The 16,161-nt window shown below is 32.7% G+C and overlaps 1 protein-coding gene across 1 annotated transcript in view; it reads left to right on the top strand.

Moving 5' to 3' along the window:
* Positions 1-9,321, top strand: part of LOC107448386 (uncharacterized) — a 51,584-nt gene extending 42,263 nt beyond the window's left edge. The window contains exons 3-5 of the mRNA XM_087159028.1: positions 626-771; positions 3,262-3,394; positions 8,918-9,321. Of these exons, the coding sequence (XP_087015154.1) occupies positions 626-771; positions 3,262-3,394; positions 8,918-9,221 (583 nt within the window). The 3' untranslated portion in view covers positions 9,222-9,321. The remainder of the gene's footprint in view (positions 1-625; positions 772-3,261; positions 3,395-8,917) is intronic.
* Positions 9,322-16,161: the final 6,840 nt, after the last annotated feature.

Genomic DNA, 16,161 nt, shown 5'->3' with positions numbered 1-16,161 from the left:
TTGCCTTCAAAGATATCGTGCTGGTCACGTCACAAGAAATGTTCGTAACGTTAAAGTTGAATCAGGAAACAGACATTCTTCGAATAAATCTAGCAAAAACCAGTAGTTTGATCGAACTGCGTTTGAGTTGCACAAGGGTCATAGTGGTCAAGGTCATGGATCAAAGGTCAGAGTGTGATCCAACCCAAATTTTCAAATTAAAAAAAAAAATTATTTCTTTATTTTTTGCAGTAAGTACATGATTTGCTTCAATTTTTCGCCTTTCATTTTTTTAATTATCAAGTCCATTGAATTTTTACTGCGTTTCACGCAAGTCAATTATTGGATATTTTATATTGATCCTTCGTTTTCTAGTATCTGTCTTTCGCAATGAATGGTCTACTAGATTCTACCTTATACATATTTCGTTCAGTTTGACTTTCAGATAAGTAGGACACAAAATCATGTTTTTTTTTGTTTGTTTTTTTAAATGGGGAGCACTTTAGTTAGTTGAATTGTCTATGAGTTCATTTCTCGCTTGAATTCATTACAAAATGTTATCCCCAAATGTATGTTCTTGTGTTCATTCTCGTTAGATTAGGTCAGTTATGCCACATTGCATGCTAAATTCAACATTCTGTTGCAGGAAAAAACTTAATGCGATGAAATGCGTGAGAGATTACATGAGTTACTGCATGTCTAACGAAAAAGCTGCACTCTTCAATCTAGCTGCTGGTGGCAGACTGAAAATACTTGAAGATCTATGCACAGATGGGACAGAATTCAATACAGGTAGACAGTATATTAATACTCATAAGTGGCGTCTCTCTTTTCGAACGAACTCATCTCTCCAAGGTGTGGAGACCCAGGGAAAATATTGTAAATATTTTTTTTAAATAAATTTTCACGAATAATCGAATGCTGGATACTTATGCAACTGAAAAGTATCTTTTGAGGCCAGCAAAATATTGGCGCTTGAAATGGACTACAGCTGGCACATAGCAGAACTCATTACTTAAGGTAACACTAGGCATGCTTTCACTGTAGCGTGTGGACAACCAATGGAGTACTTTAATTTATATCTTATTTTCCAAACCGATTAAAAAATTTTAAGCTTGGGAACTAGATGGAACTCAAAACTGCACTGAACATAGTGCTTAATTTAAGCATTGCGTAAATTTTAAAATATACTTTTGATAGCCTAAACGTGTAACCGGTTTTCTCCCCAGATGGCGTATTCGAGTGTTGCGATCGCGAATCGGATCTTCATCTCACCAGAATTTAAAAAAATTATAGCAAGTAGTATTTCAGAATTTCTGTTCAATTTTCGAAAATTACGCCTATATAATATTCAAATTTGCTCTATTTGGACTCGATAACGGTTTGTCAGATTTTGTTCAATTTTTTTTCTTTCGCAAATTTTCTATGATATAATCTTTAAACAAAAAATTCAAAAATATATGTGTATATGGAGGGTTGGCTGTAAATGGATTGTTGAAATTCGGAAATTGTGCTTAATATAAAAAGTAACGCCTACTTTCTACTCGAAGATTTACCTGGCATATAGATAGAACAGCATAGACAGGATAAAGATAATCTGTGTAAAAGGGCTATACGTAGTGAGTAAAATCTTATTTTTCTAAAGTTAGTTCACGTGATTCCATGACATACCTAGGATGGTAGACTAAATGTAAACAATAACAAACTTCGGGCCGGGATAGCCTGGTTGGTAGGACACTGGACCCATGTCCAAGAGGTCGTGAGTTCGAATGCAGCCGGCTGAAGACTTTCCGTGTAGTGAATGGTAATTGATGCACGTTAAATCTGTCGAGTCTCCATGTTCCCATAACAAATCATACCTCGGGGGTGCTGCTCCAGGAGTTTCCTTGTCTTCTGGATTGGTTCAAAATTACAAGACTACGGAGTTGAACATTAGTAGTCGTAAACCCAAAATTGGATCGGCTGTTCAACGACGGTTGCAAAATAACAACTTTCTAAAACTGGAAGAAGTTTCGAAAATTTCCAGTATATCTCTCCGCTTATGTTATGTTTACGAGACGATGTATGAGCAGGCTTGATATTCTAGAAAGTTTTATTATTGTGATTTTTTTTTTGCAAAATTTATGCAAAATTTTACTATTTACAAGAGTTTTTTTGAAAAATATCGCGGATTGTTATTGTTTGGGTATCATCACAGCATGCTTGCGAGATCGTCTGAATCTATTAATTTATTTCGTTGAAGAGGTTAAATTAGCAGAACGTGTAATGCTGTGAACACTACAAATATAATGATATTGAATGCCATGCTTTTCCAAGCTCAGGCGTGAAAATCTATCGGAAGTAATTACCTGGAAGTCTTACGACAAATTTTCGCTTTGAAACTAAGACCGTGGTAACTCAAAAAGGCAAGTTTTTCAGGAGAGCGATTTCTAACTTTTCAGGAAATTCCACCGCAGCTTGACTCGAAGCTATGGCGACTATTGCAAAATAGTTTACATTAAAAAAACCCTGTTTCTTTACATTTTTCAATGAACCAGGCCTGATCCTTGTAGCATTTCTAATTTTGTGATAATTTCGAAATAAGTTAAGGTACGTTGAGTTGCAACACTTTTCTCTGAAACTTTTATTAAAAGTGGAGAGTTATTTCAAAATACAACGATGTCCTTCAAAGTATCCTCCCGAATATTATATATTTCATTTCAAATTTTGACATACAACAGTGTAGGGAAGAAATGCGACTTATCTCTTACAAGGTTTTGTTTCAAATGACGCAATGCTACACTATTCCCTAAAACCAAGAGGGCGAATCGCGGCAATGCGATAGCGATTTATCTGCTCTCTAAATTAATTTTATGGAACTATGAAGATAACACGTTGTTTCTCTGAAAGGGTGATTTTTTTTTACACAAAAATCTCATTTTTCGATTTTTTTGAGTTACTACGGTTTAGTTTCAAAGCGACGATATGTTCTAAGCTTCACATGGTCTACCATCCATAAAGTACTCTGTGCGACTCCATTTTCTAGCATAAGTCGCATTTCTGAAAAAAAATTTCTGTAATTTCATATTTTTTATAATATAACGTAATTTATATTAATTTTTGATAAATTACATTTATTACTTAAAAAAGTACATGCATTTGTCTTAATCTGCTGTCACAAAAAAAAATTATTTTCCTTGTTGCAGTATGATCAATGATAAAAAGTTTCTTTTTTTTCAGCAATGTGACCAAAAGGAATACTTTGAAGAATTACTTTAGATTTTAATAATAAATTTGTTTCAGTTTACTTGAACAACATAGACTGTTGGCCAAAAACCAAAAGTGATCTTGAATATTGTCAATCAAAATTTACGGATACTCTATATAAAATCAACTATGAAGTGGATCTTAGCCTGAAATCTTTCCACACCTGTTGGTACGTTATTATTATTACTATGTACGTTGCTTGGTAAAAACCTTGATGCTTGGCATGGTGCATTTACACAAAGAGAAAAACAAAGATTTTACCCTGAACAACTTTTTTTCTGATGACGGGATTTTCACAAATTAAATGCTGGAGTTAATGGTTCAAAAGATTAACCCCAAATATGATAATTAATTTGTGTTTAACTAGTAGTTAAGTTGAAGCAGGGTTAGCTTGGTTGGTAAGGGGCTGAATTCACGCGTGTGAGAACGGGAGTTCGAATGCAGCCGACTGAAGACTTCCCGTGTAGTAAATGGTGACAGGTGCACGTTAAATTTGCCAGATCACAAAATCCTCCATAGCAAATTAAACTTCTGGGGGTGCTGATTTTGATTTTGATGGTTCTCTTGTTTAGGTCAAAATTACGATCTGTGGATGAATGAATGAATGTATGAATGGGTTCGCCCTACAAAAGCGTGTGACATATGTTTGTGGCAGAAGTTGAATTCTTGGCTATGGATGGCGCCACAACAAAACAAGACCAATCGCACCCCCTTTCTCTTAATGAACCTGTCTTACTGGCCAATGAGAACAATCACAGTCGTTAAGTTACAGAATCAGACAGAAAAGTATACCTTCTCTGAATAAACTTACCTTATTTGCTGTATTTTTGTTTTTAATACCAAAATATAAAGAATGTGGGAGAGGTAGTTTTAATCTAAAATAGATGGTTCAAATAGTTTAGGCATAATATCTCTCCAAATTCGATCTTGAACCATCCTAAAAATTACGTGAAAGAACATTTTTTTTAAAGTTAACCACGGCAGTTGATTGTATTCACCATTGACCCTAACTCTCAGTCACAGGTTTTATGAGAGCAACTCCAGGTTAAATTCCAAAATTTCATTTCACCGTGGACGGAACTGCTAGTTACGGCAACCCAGAGTTAACTAACTTTAACCTGAAGATATTCTCAGTTTTGAGTAACCGCGGATGCGCAGTAGGCGATTGTTTATTTATTTATGTTTTCAAAAATAACACTTTTGATGTTCGGTTGCTTCTTTTATGTTCAATGAGGTCACTTTTGAAGATGTAACTATAATTAATTTATATCAAATAAATGCTAATTAATAAAATGAAAATTAAATAACACTTTTGATGTTCGATTACTTTTTTTTATGTTTAATGAGGACAATTTTCTTACTAGATGCAACTATAATTAATTTATATCAAATAAATGATGAATTAATAAAAGGAAAGTTAAATTTTCCTGAGTTAATATCTTCTATAGAAGATATTGCATATATTTCTCAAATTATTATTAGCAGTCGTTGCAGCACTTAAATAATTTTTAACTGGAAAAAAAATTGTGGATAATATAGAATGTGGCCACAATAATTCAACTGAATAGTGTAAGTAATAGGATTCTAAATAATTCAACTAATTTTTATTTATTTTTTTAAAAGGACAAAAAACAATCGATGCTTGAAAGAAAAAGAAAATTTAAGAAAGAAGTATACAATTCATAAAATGATTATAGATTTTGATAATATCTATCGAGATGATAGATCTTTCCCAAAATTAAGAAATAGTTTAGAGATGAACAGGCGAATTACTGTGCAATATTTAGATATGAAGATAACGAATAGCATTTAAAAAAAATTTTTATCCATAAAATAAAACTATTAATAGAATTAAAAACATATACATTATTTTGAATATATATTTAAAAATTATGCTGAAATGAATATTATGTAATCAGTACAAATTTTGATCTGAGGTAACATTTAAAGTACACAATAATCTGCATTAAATAACTTTGCAAATTAGGAAATTTGGAATTTTATAACCATAAAATAATCTGCTGAACATTTGGAAAAAATAGGATTATCTGGAAGAGATATTAATTGCTTAAAACTATATGAAGTTAAAATACCCGTCTTTAGTTGTCTTTTTTAATATATGGCCTGGCTACTAAATTACATCTGGAGCATATATACAACTGATATATTTCCATTGACAATTATTTAAATAATTAAATTTTTAATTGCATGATTTTTTTTTTTAATTTTGAAAGCTTTGGAATATTTGTTCAGATTATGACATATGCCAAATTTTTTTTATCTTATTCACTGTGATTCTCTCTATTATCAGCAGTTGGCAGCACAATAATAGTCATTTATGACTTCTGAATAATAAGAATGTATTGTTTTATGCTTATCTGAGCTGAAAAATTTATTTTGTTCTAGTTCATTTAAAGTGTTTTAAAAAAGAAAATTCTTCACAATGATTTTATTTAACGATAATATGTTATGAAGGGGAAAAAAAGATTAAAAATGTGAATAAGGATGAGAATGATGTTAAGATAATCCCCTTGATCGTTGTGTAAAATTAAAGTATTAAATAGTTGTGTGAAATAAAAGTCGCTCATGGGCTGCAATAGCGGCACAACTCAAAAAACACGCGTTTCGGACTAAGAACAGGACTAAATATGAAAATACACATTCTTTCAGCAGCAATACTAGCACAACTTATAATTCAACTTGAAGGTAATCTTCGTTTAAGCAAAAGAAAGCATTTCTTATGCATTTTGTTTAGCAATGAAAACTTTAAACCCACTTGTCTCAAGACTTGATTTTTTGACTTGTGCCGCTATTGCAGCCCATGAGCGAAGTATTCTTAATTGAATTTCAGTAATATTTCTATGTTTGCGTGCGGCCTTATGATATCCATAATAATAAAATATCTTAATTCATAATTATAAAATTCAGATCCTTTTGCTCATCAATGCAAGTCAGCTGGAAAAACGAAACTTCCTAGCAATTCAGTTAGGAAACATCTTTTTCATTTGTCCAGTAAAATGGTGATACAAATTTAATTACTCAATGCAATCCTTTTTTTTCTTCTTCTTCTTTCAATAGAAAAATTGTTTTAAAAATGGCAACGAAAGTTGGAAACAAACACTAGTAATAAGGCTTTACATCTATCTAATACCGGAGTGCAAGTTAACAGCAAGCAAAGAAGCCCGCAGTTACAAAACTGAGGGTCAAAAAATAATGAAGAATACACTTTTTGACTCGTGGTCAATGTTTCCAAACCCAGATTTCAGAACTGTGAGTTTCGCGTTAGGTCAGAGTCAATGGTGAATTCATCTAACGGCCGAATTCACTATGGAAACTATCATTCAGTCACAGTTAGAAATAGGTTTTATGAGAGCAACTCCAGGTTAGATTCTAAAATTTCATTTCCCCATGATGTCCGTAACTGCGTGTTAGTTGGATCCAGAGTTAATTAACTTTAACCTGAAGATTTCTCTGGTTTGAGTAACCGCGGATGCACGATAGGCGATTTTTCATTTATTTATGTTTTCAAATATAGCACTTTTGATGTTCGGTTGTTGTTGTTTTTTTATGTTCAGTGTGGACAATTTTTTTTTAACTTGATGATTAATTAATTTATATCAAATAAATGCTTATTAATAAAATGAGAATTGAATTTTCCTGAGTTAATATGTTCTATAAAAAATATTATATATATTTCTCAAATTATTATTAGCAGAAAATTAAATAACGGTGAGTGACATGATTCATTCCGCGTATGAGCGTGACAGAAAATTAAATAATGGTGAGTGACTGATTCATTCCGCGTATGAGCGTGACAGAAAATTAAATAACTGTGAGTGACTGATTCATTCCGCATATGAGCGTGACAGAAAATTAAGTAACGGTGAGTGACATGATTTATTCCGCGTATGAGCGTGACAGATAATTAAATAACGGTGAGTGACATGATTCATTCTGCGTATGAGCGTGACAGAAAATTAAATAATGGTGAGTGACTGATTCATTCCGCGTATGAGCGTGACAGATAATTAAATAACGGTGAGTGACATGATTCATTCCGCGGATGAGCGTGACAGAAAATTAGATAACGGTGAATGACATGATTCATTCGTTTCACAAAAAAGGATTGCCACTAGTATTTGATGCGTTTTTCTCGAAACTCCAGTAAATCTACAGTTTTAACTCCTAAAACTTCGTGGAAAAAAAATTTCAAAAAAGAAAAACATGTCTAATTGTTTTCGATAAAGCACATATCTTAAAAATTTCAAGAAAATCTAAATGTCAAACATCCAAATATGTCTAATTTGAACTATTTTTTTTTAAAAATTAAAAATAAACAAGATTAAAAAAATCTATTGGAATATCTGTGATAGAACCTCCTCGATCGGACAGTTAGCGACGTGGATCCTCAATCGCGCAATCTAGGTAGCTGGTCGCGAAATTGGAGCAACGCCTCCTAGAGGAGAGAGGGGCCTCAACCAACACCGCCTAAAAGAAGGAAGGCCTCAGCACGGATCAATTTAGTAGTCCGATCTAGCGAAGTTAACTGCGCAGTAGATGAAAAATAAGAAGGATGTCATTTCGTTAAGGGTACTAAGCTGTGCAGTGGTTGAAAATACGAAATATGTCATTTCGTTCGGACTACTAAGGAATAATTATGGTAACCCGTGCTGAGACCTGCTTTTATCTAGGATGTGTTGCCTCAACATGGATCAATTTAGTAGTCTGAAGTAACGAACATAAACTGTGCAGTGGAGGTTAATAAGAAAGATGCCACTGCGTTCGGGATACTAAGCTACGCAGTAGTGGATAATTCGAAAGATGTCATTATTTTTAAACATTAAAGGATCAAATTTCTTGTTCATGGTAACCCTTGCTTAGGCTTTCTCTCTTCTAGGAGGTATTTTATAGCGGTCGTTGAACTGCTGACCCTATGTTTGGGTTTCTGACTACTAATGTTCAACTTCATAGCCCTAGAAGTTTAGAACTCAATCCAGAAGACAAGGGAACTCCTGGATCAAGTATTGGAAGAAATTTGCCTTCGTGGAGAATTTTTTTTATGGAACTAGTCCGTCTTTGTATTACATGGAGAGAAAAATCTCCCACTGTTAGCCTTACGGCAAGGGGACTCTAACCCATGATCCGTCTACCACTGAGGGTATTCTACGTCAGCACTGTGGTCGGTGCGTGCCGGATGAGGAATTCGCATCAACCAGCCATCACTGGGATTAGAACCCGGTTTACCTCATTAGAAGGCGGACGCTCTATCCCCTGAGCTACCACGGCTGCCCCAGGAATTATTGCCCAGAGACGGCATGGATCTACACCTATTAAACACTTTCGAGAACCTAATTAACTCTCTTCCTGCTCATCTCGCAGCCGTCCGCTCTACGAAAAATGTTTATTCTGGTTTTTGATCGTTGTTCAGGCTAATGTGACTGGACTATGTAGAATCAGGTGGAAAACTTCTGATTTTTAAAAATATGCATGAATTATTTAAAATAAGGTACATGCACAAATAGTCACGTTGATATAACGAAGGAAGAAAACATTACGGCAAGCAATAACATATTAGCTGCTTTTTAATATTTTTTTAAAATCAAAATTTACTGTATAAAAGATTAATAAAAAAAAGAGTGTCTTTTTTCAATTTAAAATTTATTTGATCACTTGATATTTTTCCAACTTTCAGTGGTTTTGAATGGTTGAAAATGTGCACAATAACATCAGTTGAATTGAAATGTAACCAGGACGCAAAAGGTTTTATGGAAAAACTTACCACTATTTCGGGAGGCGAAGAATACAGAACGTTATGCGGCAAATCAACAGAGGGGCCATTCACAAATTGCTTTGGGCTGTATGGAGAAGAGAACCTGGAAAAAGAAGATCTCGTTATGATATTCTCGACTGGCAGCACTGCACGCATTGCGTCATTTGTTGTACTCTTCGTCCCTTTCATTCTCACAAAACTAAACGATTATGTAACACTTTATTAATGTTATCGTTAATTTTGTCTACATCTAAATATTGTTTTAACAAGTTCAGGCGACGTGATTCTCCCTTCATGACCCACAGTATCATATACGAAACAAGTCTTACCAGCGACCCATCGTCAAACAAACTTGATTTAGAAAGGTAAAAATTAAACAGGCTGTGATATTTACCCTTCTAATTTAATCGATTAGAATAGCTTAGGTGACAATTAAAATTATTTTAACAGTTAAAGGTAAGAACAAAAGAAACTAAAATGTCTGTTTTTGTTAGATATAGGAACTAATTTTTTTCCTGATGTGTATTTTATTGATAATAATTTTATGGACAGTCGAGAGTAATTCTACAATTTATTACTATGGATTTCAAAGTCCTGTAGAATGAAATGAGATTTAGAATCGTTCTAAATAATGAAAACATTTGAAATGCCAAATCGCCTTTTTCACTCTGTGGATAACAAAAAGCAGTTTTTTGTGAACAAGTTCTTGGTGTCTCTTAATTGTTACCTCGTTTAATAAACAATAATGAAATTCCAATAAAAACAATTGCAAGAGATTCGCGTATGATTCAAAGCTGTGGCATTTAAAACTATGGCATATGATTCAAGGTGATTTGCTCTGCGCAAAACTGTGGAACTCTGAGCAAAAAATTCGGTATATTTATTCTGTATATTCGGTATCGATTTTGATGAATTCAGAGATGAAGAATGCAGCTTATTTTTATTATAATCATTAATAATAATATTTAAAAAATTTTTATTGAACTTCGATTCATTATTTAACTTCTTTTAATTAAATTGAATAATTAAAATAAATATAATTTGTAATTTTTAAATAGCGAATATACATTTAGCTTCTTACGGAACTAGCGCAATTAGACTACCATAATATTAAACAAAAATCTATAAAATTATTTTTTATTGAATGAACCAATTGTTGCAAGATCACATATTCATTATTAAATTCCATCAATAAATTTCTTCAAATTCGCATTCTATGTCCATGATTTTAGCTTGAAGGTAGGCTTAAGCAGAAAAAATAGCATCTAACAGTTATAAACACAGTTCTTACAGCTTTGTCTTAGTAGAACAAATCACGCCAACATAACGTATATACACCGAAGAGTCATTACAGTATGACCACCCTCCATCTATAACAATGGGCTCGCCCAGGTATTCATGGTTTCTCACCCAGGAACAATGTTTTCATGGGGCACATTAGGACCCATAATCCTCATAGAACAATCTCTGACGTCTGTAAGCTACTTGAACATAGTTGCAGACCAGGTTCACCCATTCATGGCAACAGTTTTTCCTGCGGGGGATGGTTTTTACCAACAGGATAATGCCCCATGTCATAAGGGTCGAATCGTCGAGGAACATTCCAGTGACTTTCAAGTCATGTCTTGGCCCCCAAATTCACCTGACCTTAATCCAATGGAGCATTTGTGGTCCTACTCGGAAAACCAAATTCGTGCTGCCACGCTACCCCCTCGCAATGTGAGGGAATTGCAGTATCAGTTGGTGAGCGCTTGGTACCAGATACCTCAGACTACCTACCAGCACCTTGTGGAATCAATGCCACGACGGATGCTAGCAGTTTTGAGGACTAAAGGTGGTCCTACATGTTATTAGCAGGGTGGTCATAATGTAATGGCTCTTCGGTGTATACGTAGCATGTAAAATAAACGCAAGCATGCGTTTATTTTACCTCACATTCAATCTTACGTGCATGCATTTCAATCTTACGTGCGGGAGCGTATAGAAGCTCACGCAAATATACGAATTTGCTTTCTCCAAAGAAGTTGTTTTCGAGATTTGGAAGAATGCAACAAATAGGTAAAAGAATTTAGGAAACTGGCAAATATATAATGAAGTATCCCAAAATATCTAAACCTCACTGGCAAAAAATTTTTTTGTTTCAAAGTAACTATTTTAGTTATTAAAAGTAAAATTTTTCACATAAGTTTTTTGGAAATATTTCATTTGTTAAATTTATAATTAGCAAATTCATGAGCTCTTATGAAGTTAAAATTACTTTAATTGTATGAACGACGAAATAACAAATTAATTGCCTTGATCAATTCTTTTATTCAAACTGAACGAAAAAGAAAATAGTTTGAAACTGATATTTATCGCATTAAATGACTATTTTATTTATTTCTCTGAGATTATTTAACTAAATTCACTTGCATTGATAACAGTATTTTACACGTGGCACTCTTTATTATTATAAAAATTGAACTAAAAAAAATCTGTTTTACTATATCACAACTAAATCAAACAACAAAAAAAAACTACTTATAACTCATTTTAAGTACTTTCTTGTGATGATTGCATGTTTCTTTTTTCTTTAAATATTATAAAATTATTATAATGTGCATCATATTTTTGGTTAATAATACTATCTTATAGAATAATTGTTTCAAGATGATAAAATCTCTTTCATGTTAATAAAAAGTACTTTTGTTATGTTAATTGTATACAGATGTTATTTATATATTAAAGTTTCACATAATACATCTAAACTGCGTTGTTTACATTGGGAAACTTTTGTTCAGCTAGCACGATAGGTAAATTTACCTTAGAAATTTTAAGAGCATGATGTGCTTCACAAATTGTTGAATCTTTGGAGTTTAAAATTATTATTGTTTATCAATTTCCTTGCTTCTAATTTAAATTACTTTGATTTTATCGTAACTTACTATGCTTGTATACTTTTTGTACCTGTAGACCTAAATTATGCAACTTCATGATAAAATAAATTTTATGAATCACAAACGTCCTCTACTTTTTTTTTACTGGTGACATTAATTATAATAACACTTTTTAACATTATAAAATATTTTTTTCTCTAAGATAAGATAAAATATTTTTCAAACTTCCAAATCTTCTTCAAAGTGAATGTTAGTACAACTCAAAAAACCACAACTGTTTGCTTTGTTTTTGAAATTAACAAATTCAAACCGCAATTTTATTTTGACTTTTAAGCTTATATATTGCACAGGTAGTTTTAAGAAAGTTGCTCTTTTAATAAAAGATGTTGAAAAAGCTTACTTTTGTTGAAATTGCTTTTGAACTATTCCAGCACTATTCCCAAGATATTATTACAGCATAATTTGTTATTAGGAAAATGCCTTATTTTGTTAAACAGCAAATACTAGAAATTGAAGTTTGTAAAAAGATTCCGAAGCCGTGCCAATTTAAGAATCATCATCTGATTTTTTTTAAAAATGAAATAAAAAATACACAAGTTTTTAACTTATTTTAATCGAAAAGAGAAATACGCGGTGAGAAGGTTGGCATACTTTTTACAGAAACTGTGAAAACAAATTTTTCCTACATCTTGTCATAAGAGGAGAAGAATGATAGTGCTCCAAGGAACCCACTCAATAATTTCATTATTTTCAGAATTGAAATCTTTTTGACGAAATATATTATTTTTTTAAAAGCTAAAACGAGAAAAAAATTAACGATTATTATTTATCAATGCTTATTCGATTTGTTAATGATAGCGTCATCAAGATTAAGGATATACGATGGAAGCTCAGTTTACTAGTATACTATGAATGAATTTTGTCCCAGACAGACATATTAAAATGATTATTTTAAAACAACATCTATAGAAGAAACCTTCTTAATTTATAATTGTGAACCGCTGTTCTGACCCGGCTTATTTGATGTCAACTGATGACAACACATTTATAAACATCAGCAATAAAATGTGAGAGACCCACAAGCTGAATTATTTTGTCCCAAATTAAAATGATTATTTTAAAACAACATCCATAGAAGAAACCTTCTTAATTTATAATTGTGAACCGCTGTTCTGAACCGGCTTATTTGATGTCAACTGATGACAACACATTTATAAACATCAGCAATAAAATGTGAGAGACCCACAAGCTGAATTATTTTGTCCCACATTAAAATGATTATTTTAAAACAACATCCATAGAAGAAACCTTCTTAATTTATAATTGTGAACCGCTGATTTGATGTCAACTGATGACAACATATTTATAAACATCAGAAATAAAATGTGAGAGACCCACAAGCCGAATTATTTTGTCCCAAGCAGACATGTTAAAATGATTATTTTAAAACAACATCTATAGAAGAAACCTTCTTAATTTATAATTGCGAACCGCTGTTCTGACCCCGCTGATTTGATGTCAACTGATGCCAACACATTTATAAACATCAACAATAAAATGTGAGAGACCCACAAGCTGAATTATTTTGTCCCAGAGAGACACATTAAAATGATTATTTTAAAACAACATCAATAGAAGAAACCTTCTTAATTTATATTTGTGAACCGCTGTTCTGACACCGCCGATTTGATGTCAACTGATGACAACACATTTATAAACATCGGCAATAAAATGCGAGAGACCCACAAGCTGAATTATTTTGTCCCAGACAGACACATTAAGATGATTATTTTAAAACAACATCCATAGAAGAAACCTTCTTAATTTATATTTGTGAACCGCTGTTCTGACACCGCCGATTTGATGTCAACTGATGACAACACATTTATAAACATTGGCAATAAAATGTGAGAGACCCACAAGCTGAATTATTTTGTCCCAGAGAGACACATTAAAATGATTATTTTAGAAAAACATCCATAGAAGAAACCTTCTTAATTTATAATTGTGAACCGCTGTTCAGAACCGGCTTATTTGATGTCAACTGATGACAACACATTTATAAACATCAGCAATAAAATGTGAGAGACCCACAAGCTGAATTATTTTGTCCCAGAGAGACACATTAAAATGATTATTTTAAAACAACATCCATAGAAGAAACCTTCTTAATTTATAATTGTGAACCGCTGTTCTGAACCGGCTTATTTGATGTCAACTGATGACAACACATTTATAAACATCAGCAATAAAATGTGAGAGACCCACAAGCTGAATTATTTTGTCCCACATTAAAATGATTATTTTAAAACAACATCCATAGAAGAAACCTTCTTAATTTATAATTGTGAACCGCTGATTTGATGTCAACTGATGACAACATATTTATAAACATCAGAAATAAAATGTGAGAGACCCACAAGCCGAATTATTTTGTCCCAAACAGACATGTTAAAATGATTATTTTAAAACAACATCTATAGAAGAAACCTTCTTAATTTATAATTGTGAACCGCTGTTCTGACCCCGCTGATTTGATGTCAACTGATGCCAACACATTTATAAACATCAACAATAAAATGTGAGAGACCCACAAGCTGAATTATTTTGTCCCAGAGAGACACATTAAAATGATTATTTTAAAACAACATCAATAGAAGAAACCTTCTTAATTTATATTTGTGAACCGCTGTTCTGACACCGCCGATTTGATGTCAACTGATGACAACACATTTATAAACATCGGCAATAAAATGCGAGAGACCCACAAGCTGAATTATTTTGTCCCAGACAGACACATTAAGATGATTATTTTAAAACAACATCCATAGAAGAAACCTTCTTAATTTATATTTGTGAACCGCTGTTCTGACACCGCCGATTTGATGTCAACTGATGACAACACATTTATAAACATTGGCAATAAAATGTGAGAGACCCACAAGCTGAATTATTTTGTCCCAGAGAGACACATTAAAATGATTATTTTAGAACAACATCCATAGAAGAAACCTTCTTAATTTATAATTGTGAACCGCTGTTCTGACCCCGCTGATTTGATGTCAACTGATGCCAACACATTTATAAACATCAACAATAAAATATGAGAGACCCACAAGCTGAATTATTTTGTCCCAGAGAGACACATTAAAATGATTATTTTAAAACAACATCAATAGAAGAAACCTTCTTAATTTATATTTGTGAACCGCTGTTCTGACACCGCCGATTTGATGTCAACTGATGACAACACATTTATAAACATCAACAATAAAATATGAGAGACCCACAAGCTGAATTATTTTGTCCCAGAGAGACACATTAAAATGATTATTTTAAAACAACATCAATAGAAGAAACCTTCTTAATTTATATTTGTGAACCGCTGTTCTGACACCGCCGATTTGATGTCAACTGATGACAACACATTTATAAACATTGGCAATAAAATGTGAGAGACCCACAAGCTGAATTATTTTGTCCCAGAGAGACACATTAAAATGATTATTTTAGAACAACATCCATAGAAGAAACCTTCTTAATTTATAATTGTGAACCGCTGTTCTGACCCCGCTGATTTGATGTCAACTGATGCCAACACATTTATAAACATCAACAATAAAATATGAGAGACCCACAAGCTGAATTATTTTGTCCCAGAGAGACACATTAAAATGATTATTTTAAAACAACATCAATAGAAGAAACCTTCTTAATTTATATTTGTGAACCGCTGTTCTGACACCGTCGATTTGATGTCAACTGATGACAACACATTTATAAACATCGGCAATAAAATGTGAGAGACCCACAAGCTGAATTATTTTGTCCCAGATTAAAATGATTATTTTAAAATAACATCCATAGAAAAAACCTTCTTGATTTATAATTGTGAACCGCTGATTTGATGTCAACTGATGACAACACATTTATAAACATCGGCAATAAAATGCGAGAGACCCACAAGCCGAATTATTTTGTCCCAGACAGACAAATTAATATTATTATTTTAAAACAACATCAACAGAAGAAATCTCGACCTTCCTAATTTTTTAATTGGGTGAGTTATCAATTTGTCCTTTAATAATTAGCTAATCATTACACAGAAAGCATGGGTAAAAACAAATAAGAGAAAAAAGATTTGTACATGAAGAAAAAAAAACGTTTAAATATTTGTTTTTACACGCAGAAACGAACGCAGAAGACGATTTTGCTCACTTGTTTCTCGTCGTTGGTAGCGCAATGTTGTCAGTTTATTGGATTAGTTTATTGTGTGCAGTTATTGGTAAG

This window comes from Parasteatoda tepidariorum, chromosome 3, assembly GCF_982258835.1.
Source record: "Parasteatoda tepidariorum strain Cologne lab strain chromosome 3, Ptep-v5.0, whole genome shotgun sequence".
In the NCBI taxonomy this organism is placed as follows: Eukaryota; Metazoa; Arthropoda; class Arachnida; order Araneae; family Theridiidae; genus Parasteatoda; species Parasteatoda tepidariorum.
This window is presented reverse-complemented; position numbering and strand designations above follow the sequence as displayed.